The following is an 18,877-nucleotide window of genomic DNA, read 5'->3' on the forward strand; positions in this document are numbered from 1 at the left end:
ATTGTTTTACCAGCTTTTTCTTCGGGTTTGCCATGCTAGAGGGATGGAGTTTAAAACAAGGAGGTTCTGCTGCAGCTGTATACGGTGCTGGTGAGACCACCCCTGCAGTACCATGTACAGTTTTGGGCTCCTTACTTGAAAAAGGATGTACAGGCACCGGAGGGGGTGCAGAGGTTATTCACGAAGTTGATTCCAGAGTTGAGAGGGTTGCCTTATGAGGAGAGACTGAGTATACTGGGGTTATACTCGTTAGAAGAATGAGGGGGGGCTCTTATAGAAACATATAAAATGACTAAGTGAATAGATCAGATTGAAGCAGGGAGGTTGTTTCCACGGGCGGGTGAAACTAGAACGAGGGGACATAGCAGGTTTAGGACTGAGTTAGGGAGGAGCTTCTTCCCCCAAAGGGTTGTGAATCTGTGGAGCTCCCTGCCCAGTGAAGCAGTTGAGGCTACCTCACTGAATGGTTTTAAGGCAACGATAGATATTTGAGCAGTAAAGGAATTAAGGGTTATGGTGAGCGGGCGGGTAAGTGAAGCTGAGTCCATGAAAAGATCAGCTATGATCTTGGTGAATGGTGGAGCGGGCTGGAGGGGTCAGATGGCCTACTCCTGTTCCTGTTTCTTATGTTCTTATTTCAATTCACAGCTGTGATGCCACAATAATAACTTGGCAACTGTAGCTTATTTGGTAGTGAGGCATCCTCTCTGTCTTTCTGTTTCTTACCTATGTCTGTAGTCCCCATTGCTTTGTGGGTAATGGGATAGAGGAGAGGGTAGTGGGGTTGGAAGAGATGGAAGAAGGGCGAGTGGATGGGAGTGAGAAAGAGCAGTTTGTTCATGACTACAGGCAAAGAGCCAGCACTGGTGAGTAACGCCTTCTTGTTTTAGAATCTAATTGTATTTCCTTTAATTATGCTTCCATGGGATGTGGGTGTTGCTGGCTAGACACTCATCCACAAGTGCCTTTGAGATATTGGTGGCAGTGAGTCTTCTTGAACTGCTGCAGGCAATGCAGTGTAAGTACACTCCTGGACCTAGTGGACTTCAGCTTGCTGCAGGGCAGAGAACACCAGCAATACAAAGTGGTCAGAGATGACATTTCAGATCTAAAGCCATCCCAAAATGACCCATTCCTGCTGCCATTTCAGAGGACTCCAATTGTAACCAGATGGCAGAATCCATCGACCTAGGCAGGATGATATTTGAGATGTCTTTTGGAACATGGCAAATGCAATGCTTATTCTAACATCTGGCAAAGTGGAGGAAGAACAACAGTATAACCAAGAGGTGAGATACAGTGCCAAGGGTTGTCTGGCTGGCCTCTGGGTTACTTACAAGCCCTTCGAGCATGCTTGGTCATTCAATATTCAGTCTCCTGTTCCTGTTTTCTCCTCGATACCCTTTGTTCCCTTTAGTCCTATACGCTTATCACTCTCTGGGTGAAGAAATTTCTCCTCATCCCAGTCCTAAATGGCCTACCCCATATCCTTAACCATGAGCCCCTGGTTCTGGACTCCCCAGTTATCAGGAACATCCTTCCTGTGTTTACCCAGTCAAGTCCTGTTCGAATTTTATAGGGTTCTATGGAACCCCCCTCATTCTTCTAAATTGCAGTGAATATAGTCCTAACCGATCCAGTCTCTCTTCATATGTCAGTCCTGCCATCCCAGGAATCAGTCTTGTAAATCTTCACTGCACTCCATCACCAGACCATCCTTCCTCAGATAAGGAGACCCAAACTGCACTTAGTACTCCAGTGTGGCCTCACTAAGACCCTGTATAATTGCAGCAAGACATCCCTGCTGCTGTCAGAGTTGAGGTATGTTGATTGTAGGGGTCAGAGTAATACCCTTGCAATTTTGCTTGATTGCCAAGATGAGATTTCAATTTCTCAAGAGGTTTACCTGCAATTGAGCTCCCTTCTCACACATCATGCAGTCTGGTCGAGTTCACAGGAGGACCCACAGTACCTAGTCGTTTGAAGGAACAGAATTGAGAACATAAAAACCTATTTCCTACCAGCCCCTTCTTATTCCCTTATCAGCCTAGGATCATAAAATCCTGACGTCGATATTCAGGTTGAGAAAATGACACAAGATTACTTTAGTGCCAGTTTGTTGCTCTTTTTGGCTAAATTTCAAAATGACTGCCATGTGTCCTTGATTGTGGCAAGATGGGGAGGCTGTTCTGCTGTTGGAGTTGGGAGACCATCTTGCATGTGGCCATCAAAGAGTTAGAGGGGGGGGGGTGCAGTCCAATTTGTGCTCCTAATTACTTTCCCTTTTGGAACCTCCAATGAGCAACTTAGTGGTACATTAGTATTTGATAGCTTTCAATTCACACTTATTGCACATTCTGTTGAATCTACACAGCCCCAACTGTGGGGAAATATTATAAACTGTCTTCTTTTCCGAAAAAATCCAGTTTGGTATCTGTTATGCATTTAGCGTCAGATGTCACTGTGCCACTGTGTGGTGGCAGTAGAGTTGAATGGGGGGATTTTACAATGCACAATGTGTTCCTCTGATTTAGCAATTCCTGATTGAGAACTTGAAGGATCCATCAAGTGAACACGGGTATGATCTATAATGGAATAGGATGCTTCAGGTAGGAAACTGACTTGCTGAAACCTTGACCAAATGTTTGTTTTAGAACTTTAAAATTGGTGATCGCAACAGAATACACAGAAACAAAATTCTTCTTAGAATTAAGAACCTGCTAATATTGCTTTGATTTTAAGTCAGTAACTATGAAGAGGGCTCAAACATAATGAACACCTTCCATACTTCCAAATGCATCGGGCTGGACAAGTATATTGGCAGTCACTTTGTTCCACTAAAATTAAACCTTCCTCTCATTGTTCTCAACTTTGTAATTTGTGACCTTTCTTTGAAAGTGCACTGGGAATATGACAGTGTTAATGAGTCAATTGATTAGATTAGATTAGATTAGATTACTTACAGTGTGGAAACAGGCCCTTCGGCCCAACCAGTCCACACCGACCCGCCGAAGCGCAACCCACCCATACCCCTACATTTACCCCTTTACCTAACACTACGGGCAATGACAACCCTCTTACAGACTCTGAGAGAAGGAATTTCTCCTCATCCTGGTTCTAACTAGGTGACTCCTTACTCTGACATTCTTCTACTGGGGGAAACAACCTCTCTGTATCTCCCTGTTAAGCCCCATAAGAATCTTGATTGTTTCAATACGATGACATCTCATGCCTCTAAATATCCACAGCAAACTTTGTTTTAACTGGATCCTTATCAACTACACTCTTGATAAACCGGCAACAATTATACACCTCAAATACTGCGATCCACTGCAATGTCTGAGTATTTATGCTGTATATAACATAGAACAGTGATGTGTATACCCCTGCATTATGTTTCAATTACTTAATCTATGTTTTAACATTGATTTTAGGATGTGCGTCGATGTTTTTACATGGAGTTTTTTTGAGGGATGTTGATGTGTCAAAGCCTCACTTGGTGACGGTTTACTGCAGTTACACGTAACCTCTCGACAATCCAGTGTATCTGACCAACCGGCACATTTCTGGTCCCATAAAGTTTGCTGTGGATAGTTTGAGTGAGTGGGGAAAACTTTGCAGACAGAGTTTAAATTAGAAAACTGAGAGACCACCTACATTGGCAGAGAGGAATCAAAAGCCGACCTATTACTAAATGGAGACTCCAAAAAATATCCAGCAAAGAGGAATCTGGGAGTCGTGCATGGAAAGCAAGGAGCTAGCAAGTGTTGCAAGTAATTAGGAAGGCAAATAAATGTGACTTTCTGTAGAAACCTGAGGGTGACCTGATGAAGATCTTTAAGATAATAAAGTGGTGGATGCAGAGAATATTTGTCCAGGTATGATGATGGGGGTGGGGTGGGAATGTTACTGAGGAGACCTGGTCTGGGGGTATGGGGCTGGGCACACATATATTGCATGTCCCTACTTGCCCTCGAGAAGATGGTGGTGAGCTGTCTTCTTGAACCGCTGCAGTTCACCTGCTGTGGGTTGACTCACAATGTCCTTATGGAAGGAATTCCAGGACTTTAATCCAGTAACATTGAAGGAACGACAATATATTTCCAAGTCAGGATGGTGAGTGGCTTGTAGAATGTAGTGATTGATATGAGGCTAGCCAAGTGGACCTCATAGAATATGATTTCCCTGATTGGGGGCTGCTAACCTGGTCCAAACAGGTAGTCCTGGCTGACAGATATAAAAAGAAATGTCCCCCTCTTCCGCGGTTACGTTAGGGCCCGGGTGTCCTTGGAGAAGGAGCACGCGGTGTCGACCAACGCCCTGGAGTTGTTCAGGGAGAGGTGGGCGCGGCAGGGAGTGGAGTGCATCATTTCTCCCTCCAATTCTATTTTGATTTAGTCCCTACCCTCCCCTTCACTGTTTTGATCACATAGCACTGTCCTTTGATGTGAAGGGCAGTGTTTGTCACTGGCCACCCGGGTGTTTTCCTATCTTCCTGGTGGTGGAAATTGAATAAAGATTCGTGCACTTTGTGTCTTTCACTGTGTCTCACACGTATACACACACACCATGGGTGCTGGGGAAGAAATAAGCACTACCGCACTTAGGTGGTAGTGTGGGGGTTAAATTTAAAAAACTAAATAGGGAATTATAAAAAAAAAGAAAAAAAAATAAAGAAAAAAAAATATAGACAACCATTTCCCTTTAATGGCACCTTGGTGGTGTTCAAGCATTTCCCCATATCGATGGTGACATTTCCAGAAAAATCCCCATTCAAAATCTCAAAAGGGAGCTTCGGAGTCCAGTTCATGTAATAAAGACGAAGGAACCTTATTCATCTGGGCCTGACAATGATGGCAGTATTTGCATTTTATGTCTTCACATTAAATATGTCTGCTATTTTAATGGGAGCGGTAAACCAAGCTGCTTAACACCTCCAATAAGATAGAAGACTGTGGAATTTAATCAGTGTTTGTGCAATCTTCACAGATTTCTCACAGAAAGCAGCACACCTTCCACCTCCCTTCAGGTCAGGTTGTGACTTTGTCGCAGATACAGGGTCTGCATTTTCCCTGTAACTGACTGACAGAAAACATTGCTTTCTAATTTGCCTTCCTGCTATTGCAAATGCTTTCACCACTGGATATCCAGGATTTTCAACGGTATCAGCTCAAGTTATAGTCTCCCATTGTAACTGCAGCGATACAAGGCTAAAGCTGTTAAAGCAACACTGGTGGTTGCTGCTAATAATGCTCCAAGGAGTTCACCAGGGATTATCATTCAATCCCTGGATACAGGTAAGTGATGGTGAGTAAGGTCAAAGGAGTCCATTGGTTGTGGTGCATGGGGAGGTGGGGACAAGTGCAGGAGGGTGGGCTTTCACCTGCCTGATCCCCAATGCTGGGTCCCTCATTTGGGCATTGAGGGTTTGCTGGGTATCTTTCAGGAGATACAGGAGGGCCATTTGACTCCCATTAAATTCCTGAGCCACCACTACATTCGGCTGGGCCTAGGGATCACGGGTGTCAATGAGGAGGTGAGCTTCTTGTGTTGGCTCCTCCCTGCCTCCAACTGGGATTGCACGGACATTTGCCTACTGCTGGCAGACTGGCGCGATTGAGTGGGGCCTGCCTCCATGTTGTCGATCACCAGGGGCTAAGTCAAATTCTGCCAATTGTTTCACTTGGCTGAGCACATGGCATAAGTATCCAGAGAGTCAGCCATCTGTGCCACACGAATCTCCAGCTCAATAAATGAAAGAGTGAAACCAGCCAGCAACTGTCCAATAATGACCCCACACACACACACACACACAGACATCACATTTACAATGGCATATATATTTATTATCATATAAGAAGGGCATCTTTGATGGCAGGTATAACATACTTTAAAATTTTGTTTTCTCACAAGAAGCTATGATCTCTGATTTGAAAGCTCCAACATCATTGACTGCTCTGCATTTGAAATTGACACATAACTGTGTGGGATACAAGTGAGCCTTCCCAACATGTCCTCCAGAAGTCCATATTTTCAATTCTGTAAGTCCATCCTGGATCCAGTTGATGAAAATGCCAACACCGCCATTGATGAAATGTTTTTGTTCCAATGGGTCACGACTGCGTTCTTTGAACAGTCATTGTCTGGGTTTAGGTGAAGATCTGAAGACTGGTGATGATGAGAATCTCTAGACCCGGTCTTCAACCTAACGTTCTAAGTCCACCACAAAATCCTGTTTGTTTTTTTTGATAATTAGTGCTTGTAGAAAATCAAAATGGAAACCAAACTTCCTCTTCAGACTTGGTAAATCATCACAGTATGGCATCAAAAGTCAAGAAGAGACAATTGGGCTTCATCCATAGAAACCACTCATTGTTGCTTCCAAGTAACAATCATGTTTACAATGATAAAATAGCGAACACCAGTCAAATACTATCATTCTATACCCTTGTGCTTTATCTGAATAAAAGGTGTACATAGTACATATATATCCCATGTTAAAGGCTAAATGTTTTCTTTTGTTCCTCATACAATTAAAGGCAGTCTGAAGTCAGTAACAAGAAATGATACAATAGCATTGTAATATTACAAGCATCTAATGATTACTATACATAACAACACATCAAGCTAAATGAATAAGATGCAAGTCAATGTACTGTATCTGATGTTACTTGGCAGAACTTATACATATGAATTGCACAGGTTTGACACTTGGTTTGGCTTCATTTCACTCCCTATGTATCACTCTTTTGTCTTTAATCTTTAAAAAAAGATACATTTTAAAGGACTGTCAGACCCTTCCCGTGGATTGTCACTCAGATGCTGCAGAGCTGTGTAATTTCACAGGCAGTTATAGGTGAAGGGTCTCAGGCCTTTCCACCACATTAAAGGTGCTACTCAAATGCAAGTTGCTATTCGCGGATGCAACTCTATCGCCCTTTAGGTTCATGGATTATAATAAAGGAGTCACGGACAAATGACTTGGAGTTGGGTTTTTTTCACTGCTCCTCACAACTGTAAACTTACTGTCACCTGCACTGGGAGCATTAGCAGCAGAATCTGTGAGAGTTATCATTCCAATCTTTCCTGGTTAACAGAGAACACTTTTTAAAGAGATATCCAGTAATTAAGATCTAGGGAGCAGATATTAATCTGGACTCAAAACACCAGAAGCGCTTAAACTAACAACGATTAATGTGTTTATTCCAATTGTTACCTTGTCAACTGTAGCCATTTAATTGAGAATCATTCTGCCCACTGAAGCAGAATTACTTGGCATAATCTTCAGCAGGCAGCCCCTACACACAGAAAAAACATTTCCACTTTGCTCTCATGAAGAATGATGGGCAATTGTCTTCTCTTTTAAGGGTATGGGGGAAGGGAAGGACTGAACGCTCAGTATTTTTCATGAAGAATGTCAGTAGCAGTAAAAGGTTTTCATTGATATTCAGTATCAGTGATGTACTCTCTTACGAATTCAAACCAGCAAGTAAGGCTCATTCTACTCTACCCTGTCAATGGTGTAAAAATCTCAGCAGAGAATCAATCTGGCATCTCCAGTCCATAAAATCTACTTGCCCAATTCTCCAACAGTGAGGCTAACAGTCTGATGGCGATTTAACACACAAGTTCACATTCAGTACAAAGTCATATCCATGACACAGTTAGAACAGTAGTGAGATCACCTGAGATAATTTCACAAAGAATGTTGGAAGCTAAAAGGGAGAGAAGCCATGCATCATAATCTGGGCAACGATGCCTAATTTGTACCAAAGTAGCACTGATTCTTGGTTGAATTAAAGAATTCAAATTTCTTTCAATTTCCCCTCCCCTTTGTGAATCAGTCAAGTGGTGAAGGAGAAAGGACATTTCAGGTAGCAGGAGATGTTCTGGGAATGGTTGCTTGCTTGACTTGTTCTTTAAGTATATGTAGCTGGTAAGATTGTGTCTGTATCTCATGTCGACTGTTGGGTTTACAGCCATGATGGTTCATTTGTTGTCAGTCCCTTTGTCCTGTTGTCAGTCACTGGTGTGTCAGCCGACACATAGTCTCATGTCATCTGTGGAAAGATGTCTCTGCAAATGTAGGGACTCTCAACTGTCAGTAATAAGCAGCTGATTAACTCTCCTCTGGCTCTGGGCTGGCAGTCATTTAAAACACTGATGAACATAATATTTAGCATTGAATTTACATTACTTAACATAAATGATCACCTTTGCAATTTGAATAAGGGTGTTAGTCCATTGATGATTCTAATCATCAATCTGTTTCTCCTCAAAATTGGCATGGCGTTGAATACATAGTTTCCTTAAGATAAATTCAAACTACATTACATTATACTATGGAAATCTTCTAAACATCAGACCTTCCATCTTGTACAACGCATAGTTGTTTAAGAGTATAATTCAGCAGCAAAGAGTCTTGTGCAGACACACAAATCTACAAAAGGAATGATAATTCATACTGAAGTCTTTGTTCTACAGATACCAGTGGTCATCATACACTAAAGTCTGAACATTGTGCAGTTTTCTCCCTTGAAATTATGTTTGACACAAGAGTGCTCAAATCGCTCTCGAGCTTAGCAATTCGCCAGGCTCTTGTCCATGCCCACAATCCAAACCAGTGCTGTAATCTCAGCTGATGGATGAGTGCAGGCCTGCAATTCAGTCAGTCACTGTGAACATCTCATTTCAACCCTGCCTTGATATAGTTCCCAAATGGAGAGCAGACACCTCTGCTCCTTCCATCCCCCCCCCCCTCCCCAAAAGAACTATATGTTGTTCCATTCTTCTTTTGTGAGATATGGACATCACCAGCAAGGCCTGTTGCATTTGTTGCTTATCTCTAATTGCACACACAGAGTCGCAAGTTGGTCAGGCCAGGAAAGGACAGCAGATTTCCTTCCTTTCAGGGCATTAGATTAGATTAGATTCCCCTACAGTGTGGAAACAGGCCCTTCTGCCCAACAAGTGCACACCGACCCTCCGAAGAGTAACCCACCTAAACCCATTCCCTCTAACTAATGCACCTAACACTATGGGCAATTTAGCATGGCCAATTCAGCTAACCTGCACATCTTTGGACTGTGGGAGGAAACCAGAGCACCTGGAGGAAACCCACACAGACACGGGGAGAATGTGCAAACTCCACACAGACAGTTGCCCAAGGTGGGAATTGAACCTGGGTCCCTGGCGTTGTGAGGCAGCAGTGCTGACCACTGAGCCACCGTGCCGCCCCATTAGAGTACAAGATGAGCTTTTACAACAATCGACAATGGTTTCATGGTCACCATCACAGAGATTAATTACTGAGATTTAACAGTTCCATCCTCCCAATATTAAATTACTATAAGGCAGGAGGAATCACTTCCATTTTCCATTGCTGAAGGTCTTTTTGACTAAAGCCAGGAGTCTCAGTCCAGTTGATATGCTAGGGCTGGGCAAGATACTCAGAAATTCTGTTGAGAATTATAGGTGCACAGGGGCAGATGAGATATGTCTCTTAGTTATATCCTGGCCGAGGAAGATGTGTCCATCTTATGATGCTTGGAAGCTTAAGTTGTAAGATTTTATTAATTCCTCAGTCATTGCCAACTGCCTTTAATGTAGTTATCAGGCTTCAGGTCTGTAGTTAACTACAGTTCTGCCTTTATATGGATAAGGGGTTGCAGTTGATTTTATTTTTCAGATGTTACGTACAAGAAGTTACGGTTGTCCAATTTTTCATTGCTCTCCCAATGAGACTTGATTGAAACGAAAAGAGCTCAGTATCACAGGCATGATCTAGCAAATGGAATCACCTCTATTAACATCATGGGACAAAAGGAAAACCACATTGCTATAGGATCAGCTTACACAGCATTGACATTTAAATCGTCCTGTAAGTGAAGTAGGACTTTAACAGAAGTTGCTGGATTCTTTCTCTCCCTACTGTGAACAATTAGTAACAGCCCCTCAAACCTGTTCCACCATTCAATCAGGTCACTGCTGATCTATACCTGCTTTGGTCTCTTATCCCTGAACGACGTCTTTGCTTCCTCAGCCAAACTTCAGGTTCTTCAAATCCAAGCCTGAAATCAGTTAATACTTCATCATCGAACAATGTCACAAAGCGTTGGTGGGAGCCTGTACTTTGGGTCTCTGACCTTCACTCTGCCTTCTTAATAGGGAGACTCAGAATGATGCATTATCCACCAAAGTTTAGTATTTGCAAGTTCAATTGACTGTGGATTATGAGCAGAGAGGCTGACCTGTGAACTGTCCAAGGTACTGAAACCCCATCTCAATCAATGTTCTTCAGAGGTGAAGTGGTTCTTTCTATTGCATCTTCTGCTTAGATTTGTGTTTTAATTTGGGAGAATAGGACTCACCTTTTCTTTAATAAAGATCATTTGACTGGGGGGGAAACTGGAGTGTCCACTTCCAGAATTACTGAGATGAGGAGCAGACATCCTTTTCCTTCTCACATTTCCAACTATTGTTCAATGGCAACATATGTTATAATCCGACTGCAATAGCTCTGCAACAAACACACAACCAAAAATAAGCTTGAGTCGCTTCCTTTTGTACAGTGTTACGTACTTCACAGTTTTTGGCACAGGAACAACATCATGTGTTGTGTTTTTGTCACTGAGTATATTTAAGATGGAGATAGATAGGTTCTTGAGTATCAAGGGGATCAAGGGTAACAGGGAGAAAGCGGGAGAATAGGGTTGAGAAACTTATCAAGCCATGATTGAATGGCAGAGACAATTCGATGGGCTGAAAGGCCGAATTTCTGCTCCAATGTTTTATGGCCTTATAGTTTGTTTCCAATAGCTACCATCTACTTTCCTGGACAACACCTCCCCCCATTAAATGTGCTGGACTTGGAAGCATCTATTTGATCAATGTTTCCATTTTATCTTTAGAGAAAGAGAGATTAATCTTGGGAGAAAGTATAAAATGGGTGAATCACTGACCTGTTTTACAATCTGCCTGATTTCTGTTTTCTGTGATGACTAATTTGTTCTGACCTTCCTTGTACTGGTGCCCAAGAAAAATTTCTCACTGTCTGCCATGATTTTAGCTGCAATTTAACAAATAAATGAGGCAGTGTTTATCTCTCAATCAAACCTGCACTACTTCCCCACTTGGTGTCCTTTTTCATTCCAACTCTGAGCGATCTATAGTGTAAAGTGACCACTTGGCAATGGAAGAAGAGATAATGGGTATAAATGTTATTAATAAACAAAGTCCATCAGCAATAGGAAATTAATTGTTGTAGCAACAGGTTTTACTTGCGATGATGTGAAATGTGCTCTAATGTTTGTTTTACCTTAAGAACATGATCACATAACATGATATGAGCGGCCTACAGAAGCGTTTACAATAATCAGTGAATAAAAAATTCCTTTTACAAAACTGGAATATGACTCTAGATGAGAGAAAAAAGTTGGTTTTCTTTTCGCAAAGTTAGTGTAAGAATGAGTGGAGTCCACGGAACAGTCATCCCCAAAACTGCCATTTTGTTTCAAACATGTAGTCGGGTTGTTTTTTGAGTGTGTCTCCAGAAGGTTTGTTCAATGACTTTGGTAGTTCAGAATTGGACAGCTCCAATCTCCGTGGACAGTCCAGTCTCCTTTCCGCTTGTTGAACCGTGAGATAAGTGCGTGTCGTAGTGGTTGCCAGTCGTGAGCCTCAGCTATCAGCAGGTGAAGTCTTCAAACGTGCTGCGAGGCGGGTGGTGAGGTAGAATGTTCGCTGGGTATGTCATTCCCGCTGGGTGGCTCCTTAGGTTCTCACATGGGTTCTGTGGGAAAAGGAAGCAAATTCCCCACACTGACAGTTAAAGATTAGCAACATCCACAGAGCCCAAGGCAAAAACCTTGGATGGGTTCATGGGAACACTTGGCATTTCATGATGAGGATATGAAATGGGATAAAGATTTATCAGGGTCTATCTTGAAAAAGAATGTAAGGTATACCCCCAGGAGATGGGCCCTGATGACAAAACAGAATGAGAAACAGGGACAACAGAGTGCAAAATCCTGGACTGGTACCAATGCACCTTATCTAGTAAACTCCAAAATATATCATAGGGATGTCAACAGAGGAATGGTAGAACAAGTTGGCTTCATTAAATTGAAGTTACTCTTCTGAGTTATAGTTGGCAGTTGTAGACTTTTTAAAAATAAAAATTAAATAGTTTAAAGCGAAATAATGCTCTCTTAGTAGTACAGAACTTGATTTTTGCTTTAAAAGAGACAGTCCAAGCTTTTTATCTTGCAGTTATCAGGACTGCTGCGAGAATCCTTTTACAATTCGGTATTCTTGTAATTCTGCTGAAAAGCTTTGAAGCATGTCTCTTTCTCAGCAAAACTCTGGAAACAATGTTCAGTTTGTCAAGGTAAGGGATGTAAATCTGCAGAAGAGAGAACTCCTGGTTTTGATATCCAGCACATGTAGCAGCTCAGGAGGAAGGTTTCTCTTGATGGTGTGTCAATGATGCTTCTTAGCCAGAACCACAGAACAGCAAAGCCTACACTCCCTCAGAACTCCACAATGATATTGTAGTCTTCCATGGGGAGAAAGTGAGGTCTGCAGATGCTGGAGATCAGAGCTGGAAATGTGTTGCTGGAAAAGCGCAGCAGGTCAGGCAGCATCCAGGAAACAGGAGAATCGACGTTTCGGGCATAAGCCCTTCTTCAGGAATGAATGGCCTGAAGAAGGGCTTATGCCCGAAACGTCGATTCTCCTGTTTCCTGGATGCTGCCTGACCTGCTGCGCTTTTCCAGCAACACATTTCCAGTTGTAGTCTTCCATACAAACCAAAATTGAGGTCCCTCCCATCAACTTAGAGTTAAAAATCACACAACACCAGGTTATAGTCCAACAGGTTTATTTGGCAGCACTAGCTTTCGGAGCGCCGTTCCTTCATCAGGTGGTTGTGGAGTATAAGATCGTAAGACAGAATTTATAGCAAAAGTTTACATTCTGTAAATTCTGTGTCTTACGATCTTACACTCCACAACCAGCTAATGAAGGAACAGTGCTCCGAAAGCTAATGCTTCCAAATGAACCTGTTGGACTATAACCTGGTGTTGTGTGATTTTTTTAACTTTGGACGCCCCAGTCCAACACCGGCATCTCCGAGTCAATTTAGAGTTAATTGCTGTTCATCTATAGCCCTGAGGTTTAGATGGAGACAGCTCCAACGCATTCTTGCAGGACTTTCACAGTCAGCTGCTAGACAAGGCTCTTGTTTCATCAGCGTGCACCCATATTTGAACAGAGGTCCTGAGGGAGGACAGTATTCCAGCAGAAGAACCTCTGAGCACTTCCCTTCATTGTTTACGTTGCTTGTCAAGCACCAATCTCCACAGAGCTGCTAGGCTCTCCTGATAAGATAGAGATGCAGCCTTGCAGGAGAGGTGTCCTATGCAATAAGGCCGACAATTGTAAGGGATAAGTTATTAAAAGTGCAGACAAGATGAGAGGAACTTTTTTAATGCTGCAAGTTGTTGTGATCTGGAATGCTTTGGCTGGAAGTAGGTTTAATATTAGCATTCAATATTTAAGGAAAGTATCATTTCATTGGAGGCGATCCAGAGAAGGTTCACAAGGATGATCCCTGGTATGGAGGGATTGTGCTATCACCAAAGGCTCAACAGGCAGGGACACTAATCACGGGTTTAGAAGAATGAGAAGCATTGAAACATATGGGATTCTTAAGGGGCTTGACAGGGTCAATGCTGAGAGGATGTTTCCCCTCTAGGAATCTACGATGAGAGGGCACAGTCTCAGAATAAAGGGGTGCCAATTTATGACTCAGATAAGGAGGAATATTTTCTCTCAGAGGGTTGAGAGTCTTTGGAACTCTGTGCCACAGAGAGCTGTGGGAGCAGAGTCCTTGCTTATATTTAAAGCTAAGATTGATGGTTGGGCAAATCAAGGGTTCTGGGGAAAATGTAGTCAAGTGAATGTATGGATTGTTGGATCAGCCTATTGAGTGGCAGAGCAGGCTCGAGGGGCCGAATGTTCCTATTTCTTATGGTCTTAAAAGGGAATTGGATAAATAAATGAAGGGGAGAGAGACAAATGCCAGGACGACAAGAAATGGGTCGAATTGACAGACTTTTGAAAGAGAAAGACTGCAAACAATGGGCCAAATGGCCTCCTTCCGTGCTGTAAAATTGCATGAAATGATTCGATTTCCTTCAATGTCTCTGGTTCCCTGCAGGTCAGCGACTTTGATCATTTGAGTGGATAGTGCCGACAGTCCGGCACTATAAAGGCACCCCTGTGCCAGCTGATCAGAAATAGTATGGTGACGTAACAAGCAAAAAGAATCTGGCTCACACTGATGTACAAAGCAATCAGCTGATGATAAATGCAGTTCATGATTCCGAATGATTCTCCTTAGATGTTCATGCACTGAGTTTAAATAAGCAGGTATCCAACTTTCTAATGAAATAGCTTCTGACTTTATTGTGACAGGGCTGTCGGGTGGCTGCTTTTATTTCATTACTGGTGCTTCAAAGCATTTAACTTCTGAGCCACTGAGTGGGATTTTAATTACTTTTATTACTAAATCATTAGTATAATAATGCACTGTGCCTCAGCGATTATCTGGAGGTGTTATGCTTTAACAGAGCAGCCAGTGCTCGCAGCAGATCTGGCATGGCAATGGTGGGACAGTCCTGGCACATCCCCCATGACGTAGCTGCGGATGAAAACAAAACAGCAGACCATGGGTTGGAGCATTACTTGTCCATGCGTGGCATGTGTGTCTGAGAACTTCTGGCCTGCCTCTCACAGGGTTGAATGAGCATTTTGTAATATTAGAAAGTAAGGTCAATCAAGCTTGGGAGAGGCAAAGTGTTTAATTTGCTGGCTCTGTCTGAATGCAGTTCGTAAGTTGAAGCAGAAATGTGTGTTTCTTCACAAGGAGAAAGTGCATGACAGAGAGCTCTGGTGCAGCACTGGCAGCCAGAGTTGGTGGCATCACGCTCTGCGAGAAATCTCATCAGCTGCACTCCTTCCACCCCACACTGATGGAAAGCCCACTTGTTGGGTGGGTGAGCTCATGTCAATGGAAGGAGGGAGAACACTCCTTCCTAATGGGGTGGGGGGCGGAAACAAAAAATCCAATGGGGCTTTGCTCTGGTGGCTGGCTGTAAAAGGTTACCAGCTGTCCGCTGTGGATTGAGAAGGGCACTGGCAACAGGTTTCCTGTCCAGTCTGCATGAGACACTGGGAGTGACCTAGGAGTATATCACTAACCTATAGACTGCAAGAGACACTAGGAGACTTCCAACAATATAAAAATGGTAGCGATGCCTTAAAACTAAGAGATGAAAAAGCAATACTTGCATGGCGTTTGATGTCATCCAGGCTGAGTGTTACTCCCTTGTCATTGTTGTTTCTCTTCTGTTGTTTTCCATATTTCAATATGCCACATAGTTTGTACTTCAACACCTGCCAACATAAAACACCCAGTGATCACTGACTGCTTGAAATGACTGGAGCTTTGGTGATGCTAGATAGGTGATGGGACAGGGATTCCTTGTGCGCTTGTTCTGTCTGCCTGTGTGTATGCGCTTCTGTCTACCTATGTGCGCTCATTCTCTCTGCCTATGCATGTGCGATTGTTCTGTCTGCCCATGTATGTGTACTTTGTTGTACATTTACTTGCTCACTCACTTATCATCAGCACTTTGCATCACTGTCTGCCAGATCTAGAGAACTACCATGTCAGGGAGGAGAAGCTGTGCTGTGTTGGTCCACACAGGAGACACTGGCAGATCTTCCACTGGAGCTGAGGGCTCTTGTTGTAGAAGAATTTTGGCAGCTGCCAGAAAGCAGTATGGATTGTATCACCACGTGACCCACGTGTAAGACACACTTTTAATGGTAGCTCCAAACTAGCACCCATTAGAGTTTTGTATCTTACCAGTCATTGAATCATCATTCATCATAGACAGAAGGAAGCTGATCATACTGTGTTTCATTCATAGATTATTGGCCCTACCCTCAATCAATGCAATGTGTCCCAAACTCCAACGTGTAAATCGCTTTCAACAACGAAGATGTCCTTAGTTTCATTTTCAATGTCACCCACAGGAATTTCAACCCCATAAGCCAAAAAAGGTTCAGCCCACGCTACTGGACCAGTGAAACTGAGCACAGCCCTGTGAAGGAGAGAGGAGGGAGCGAACTCAGCGTCTCGCCCCATCACAGCACTGTGTGCAGCTCTGAGCTCCTTACATCCATGCTCAATCACAGGTTGAATAACAAACACAAGGATTTTTATTTACATAGAGCCTTTTACAACTTCAGGGGATCCTAATCACTTTACAGCTTACAAATGTATTCGCTGCTCTATCACAAGATAAGTGCCGGAAGAAGGGCTTATGCCCGAAACGTCGATTCTCCTGTTCCTTGGATGCTGCCTGATCTGCTGTGCTTTTCCAGCAACACATTTTCAGCTCTGATCTCCAGCATCTGCAGCCCTCACTTTCTCACAAGATAAGTGCCCCAAGACAGAGACACAATGAAAGCTCGCGTGTGCTAACAAGCAATGTTGCATACAGAGACTGAAATGGTGCCACCTAGGATCACAGTTGATTGGTCCCACTTCCACGAGCTCCTGAGACCAGCCTCTCTGTTATTCGCAGCCAAGCAGGTGTCCTTCAACCTCGACATTTCTCCTGAAACAGGAGCTGCCACACACCTTAGGAACAGCACTGTTCCTCTTCCTATTGTAGGCAGGTAGGCCCATTTTTCTATTACCACCCCAACTTCCCAGAGTTTGGGCTGCACCTCTCCAGATTGCCTTCTCTCCAGGCAAAGTGTATTCCAGACCAGGCTCACTTCGCCAACATTTCATATCTCTGGATGCTATCCAAATTAAGGTGGAGGCTTCCTGTCAGCTTGGCTCACCCACTGCGATGCTCCATTATGCTGTTTTGTCTGGACTCAGGAAACCGGGGGAATGCCTACTAACCTCACAATAGTAGATTCCAATGGCAAAGGGATGATTCGTTTTGAGGACAGTTTTGACTGGCTCTGCCTACGGTTAATTTACAAGGGACTGCTCGAAATCCAGTCCAAATTCGTAGAAATATCCACTGCAAATCTCATGCCTGCTGTACAAGAAGACGGAACTGCTATCTTGCTTGTTATTCTCAGCAAGTACTGGTCAGGCAACAACAAGAGAAGTCTTTATTGCCTATTCAGACTCTGATCTCAAGAGGGCAGAGAGCTGGCTTCAATGATGCACTTGAGCTAATCTTCTAACAGGATTTAGGAACTGATGATACCTCAGACAAAGGCCAAAGAATCCACTGCATTGTGAAGGCAATGCTTTTTAAATGGGTAAACAGCTGCATATTTAATGGATGAGAGTTGAAAAAGGGCAGACGGGTCCCTGAAGGGATGAATCGTTCTGCTTTTGGAGAGGATAGTATTTATTTCTTTGGATGAGTGCCCCTGCTGGGTAACTGGGTTGACACCACAATAAGCATAGGCCAGATGTCAGACACCTTTTCAAGCTTAGTTATTGGGACCCCCAGCATCCCTTCAACATTCTGCTAGTCTCTGTCCACTATTTGAACCTGTCGAGCAGACGGGAGCCCAGGGACAGCAGCTGATGGAACAAGATTCGTCGCATTGGGAGCACTTTTCCACAATTGGATTTAAGGATCTGCAGAGCCTGACCCAGGAACTGTCGATGCTGACACTGTGCAGCAAATGGAGACTTTTGCCATTCCTCAGAGCTGGCTCTTTCCTGAACTTCAAAAAAAAAAGAACCTGCAGAGGCCACTTGGAAGACAAGGAAATCGCACAACGCAATTCCAAACTGTTATGGTGATACAACGGGGAAGTAGACTTGGCAGAGAAGGTTGACCAAGGGCTTCGTGAATAGCACAGCACGTTTGAGGGTGAAGTGTCTACTCCTGCTCTTAATGCTTATGCTCATCTCTAAAAATTCCAGAATCCCGCTCAAGCAAAACAGAATCAAGCCAGTTTCTTGGACCTTGGGCCAACCTGGGAGATTTTTCCCTTGTTGTGTGATGAGCCTTTGCTCCCTTCAGTGTATTATAGCCTTATTGCAAACTGGACTCCTCTGACTTCACATAAATGGCATAGGTACACAATCCTTTATCCGAAATCCGAAAAGCTCCGAATTCTTTTCGTGGTGTGTGGAGCCTCATTTTGGCGAAAAAACAGGTGACCCAACTCCACACCCACTCGAACCACGTCACTCAGATGTGTCATGATGGCGTGGCCCAGCACTGGCAGGCGCCAATTGAGTCTCAGCGCTCGTACTATTCACATGTGCATCTCCTGTGAGGTAAATTTTAAACATTTTACTGTGAAAATGTCATTTATTCCGAAATCCAAAAAATTGCGAATTCCAAAAAAAAAAGTGGCCCCAAGGATTTTGGATAAAGGATTGTATACCTGTTGAGTAATTTTATTATTAATCTTCAATCACAGTGCAATGCAGTCAATCTGGTTCAAATGCTACTCTTTATTCATTAAATCACAATACATGTAATGAAAGCATAGTATTTAATTGGGAAACAAATCTAGATCAAACCATACACTCACTGCTGATGAAAGCTTACTAGAGCAGATTGTATTTTAAGCATTAAAGAGGGTACAGTTTTAAACTAAAAAGATTGCACTTAAAAGGCAGGTAATGGTGCCATAGTCCCAGAGGACCACAGGGCCGCTCTCTCATTTGACAGATGGAGAGAGAGAAGAAAAAGACAGAGAGAGAAAGAGGGAGAGAAAAAGAGAGAAAGAAAAAAAGAGAGGAAAGAGAAAACAAAGAGAAAAGAGAGAGAAAGAAAAGAGAGAGAGTGGGAAAAAAGAGAGGGGAAAAAGT

The 18,877-nt window shown here is 43.2% G+C and overlaps 1 protein-coding gene across 2 annotated transcripts in view; it reads right to left on the bottom strand.

The window, feature by feature from the left end:
- Nucleotides 1-10,715: 10,715 nt before the first annotated feature.
- The window catches only part of asic1b (acid-sensing (proton-gated) ion channel 1b), a 715,429-nt gene continuing 707,267 nt past the window's right edge, over nt 10,716-18,877 (bottom strand). For both annotated transcript variants that reach the window (XM_043681801.1, XM_043681800.1), the window contains exons 9-10: nt 15,355-15,459; nt 10,716-11,791 (exon numbers count right to left, since the gene is read on the bottom strand). In XM_043681801.1, coding sequence (XP_043537736.1) covers nt 11,687-11,791; nt 15,355-15,459 — 210 coding nt within the window. In that variant the 3' untranslated portion in view covers nt 10,716-11,686. The remainder of the gene's footprint in view (nt 11,792-15,354; nt 15,460-18,877) is intronic.

The sequence above is a fragment of the Chiloscyllium plagiosum genome, chromosome 43 (assembly GCF_004010195.1).
Source record: "Chiloscyllium plagiosum isolate BGI_BamShark_2017 chromosome 43, ASM401019v2, whole genome shotgun sequence".
Lineage (NCBI taxonomy): Eukaryota > Metazoa > Chordata > Chondrichthyes > Orectolobiformes > Hemiscylliidae > Chiloscyllium > Chiloscyllium plagiosum.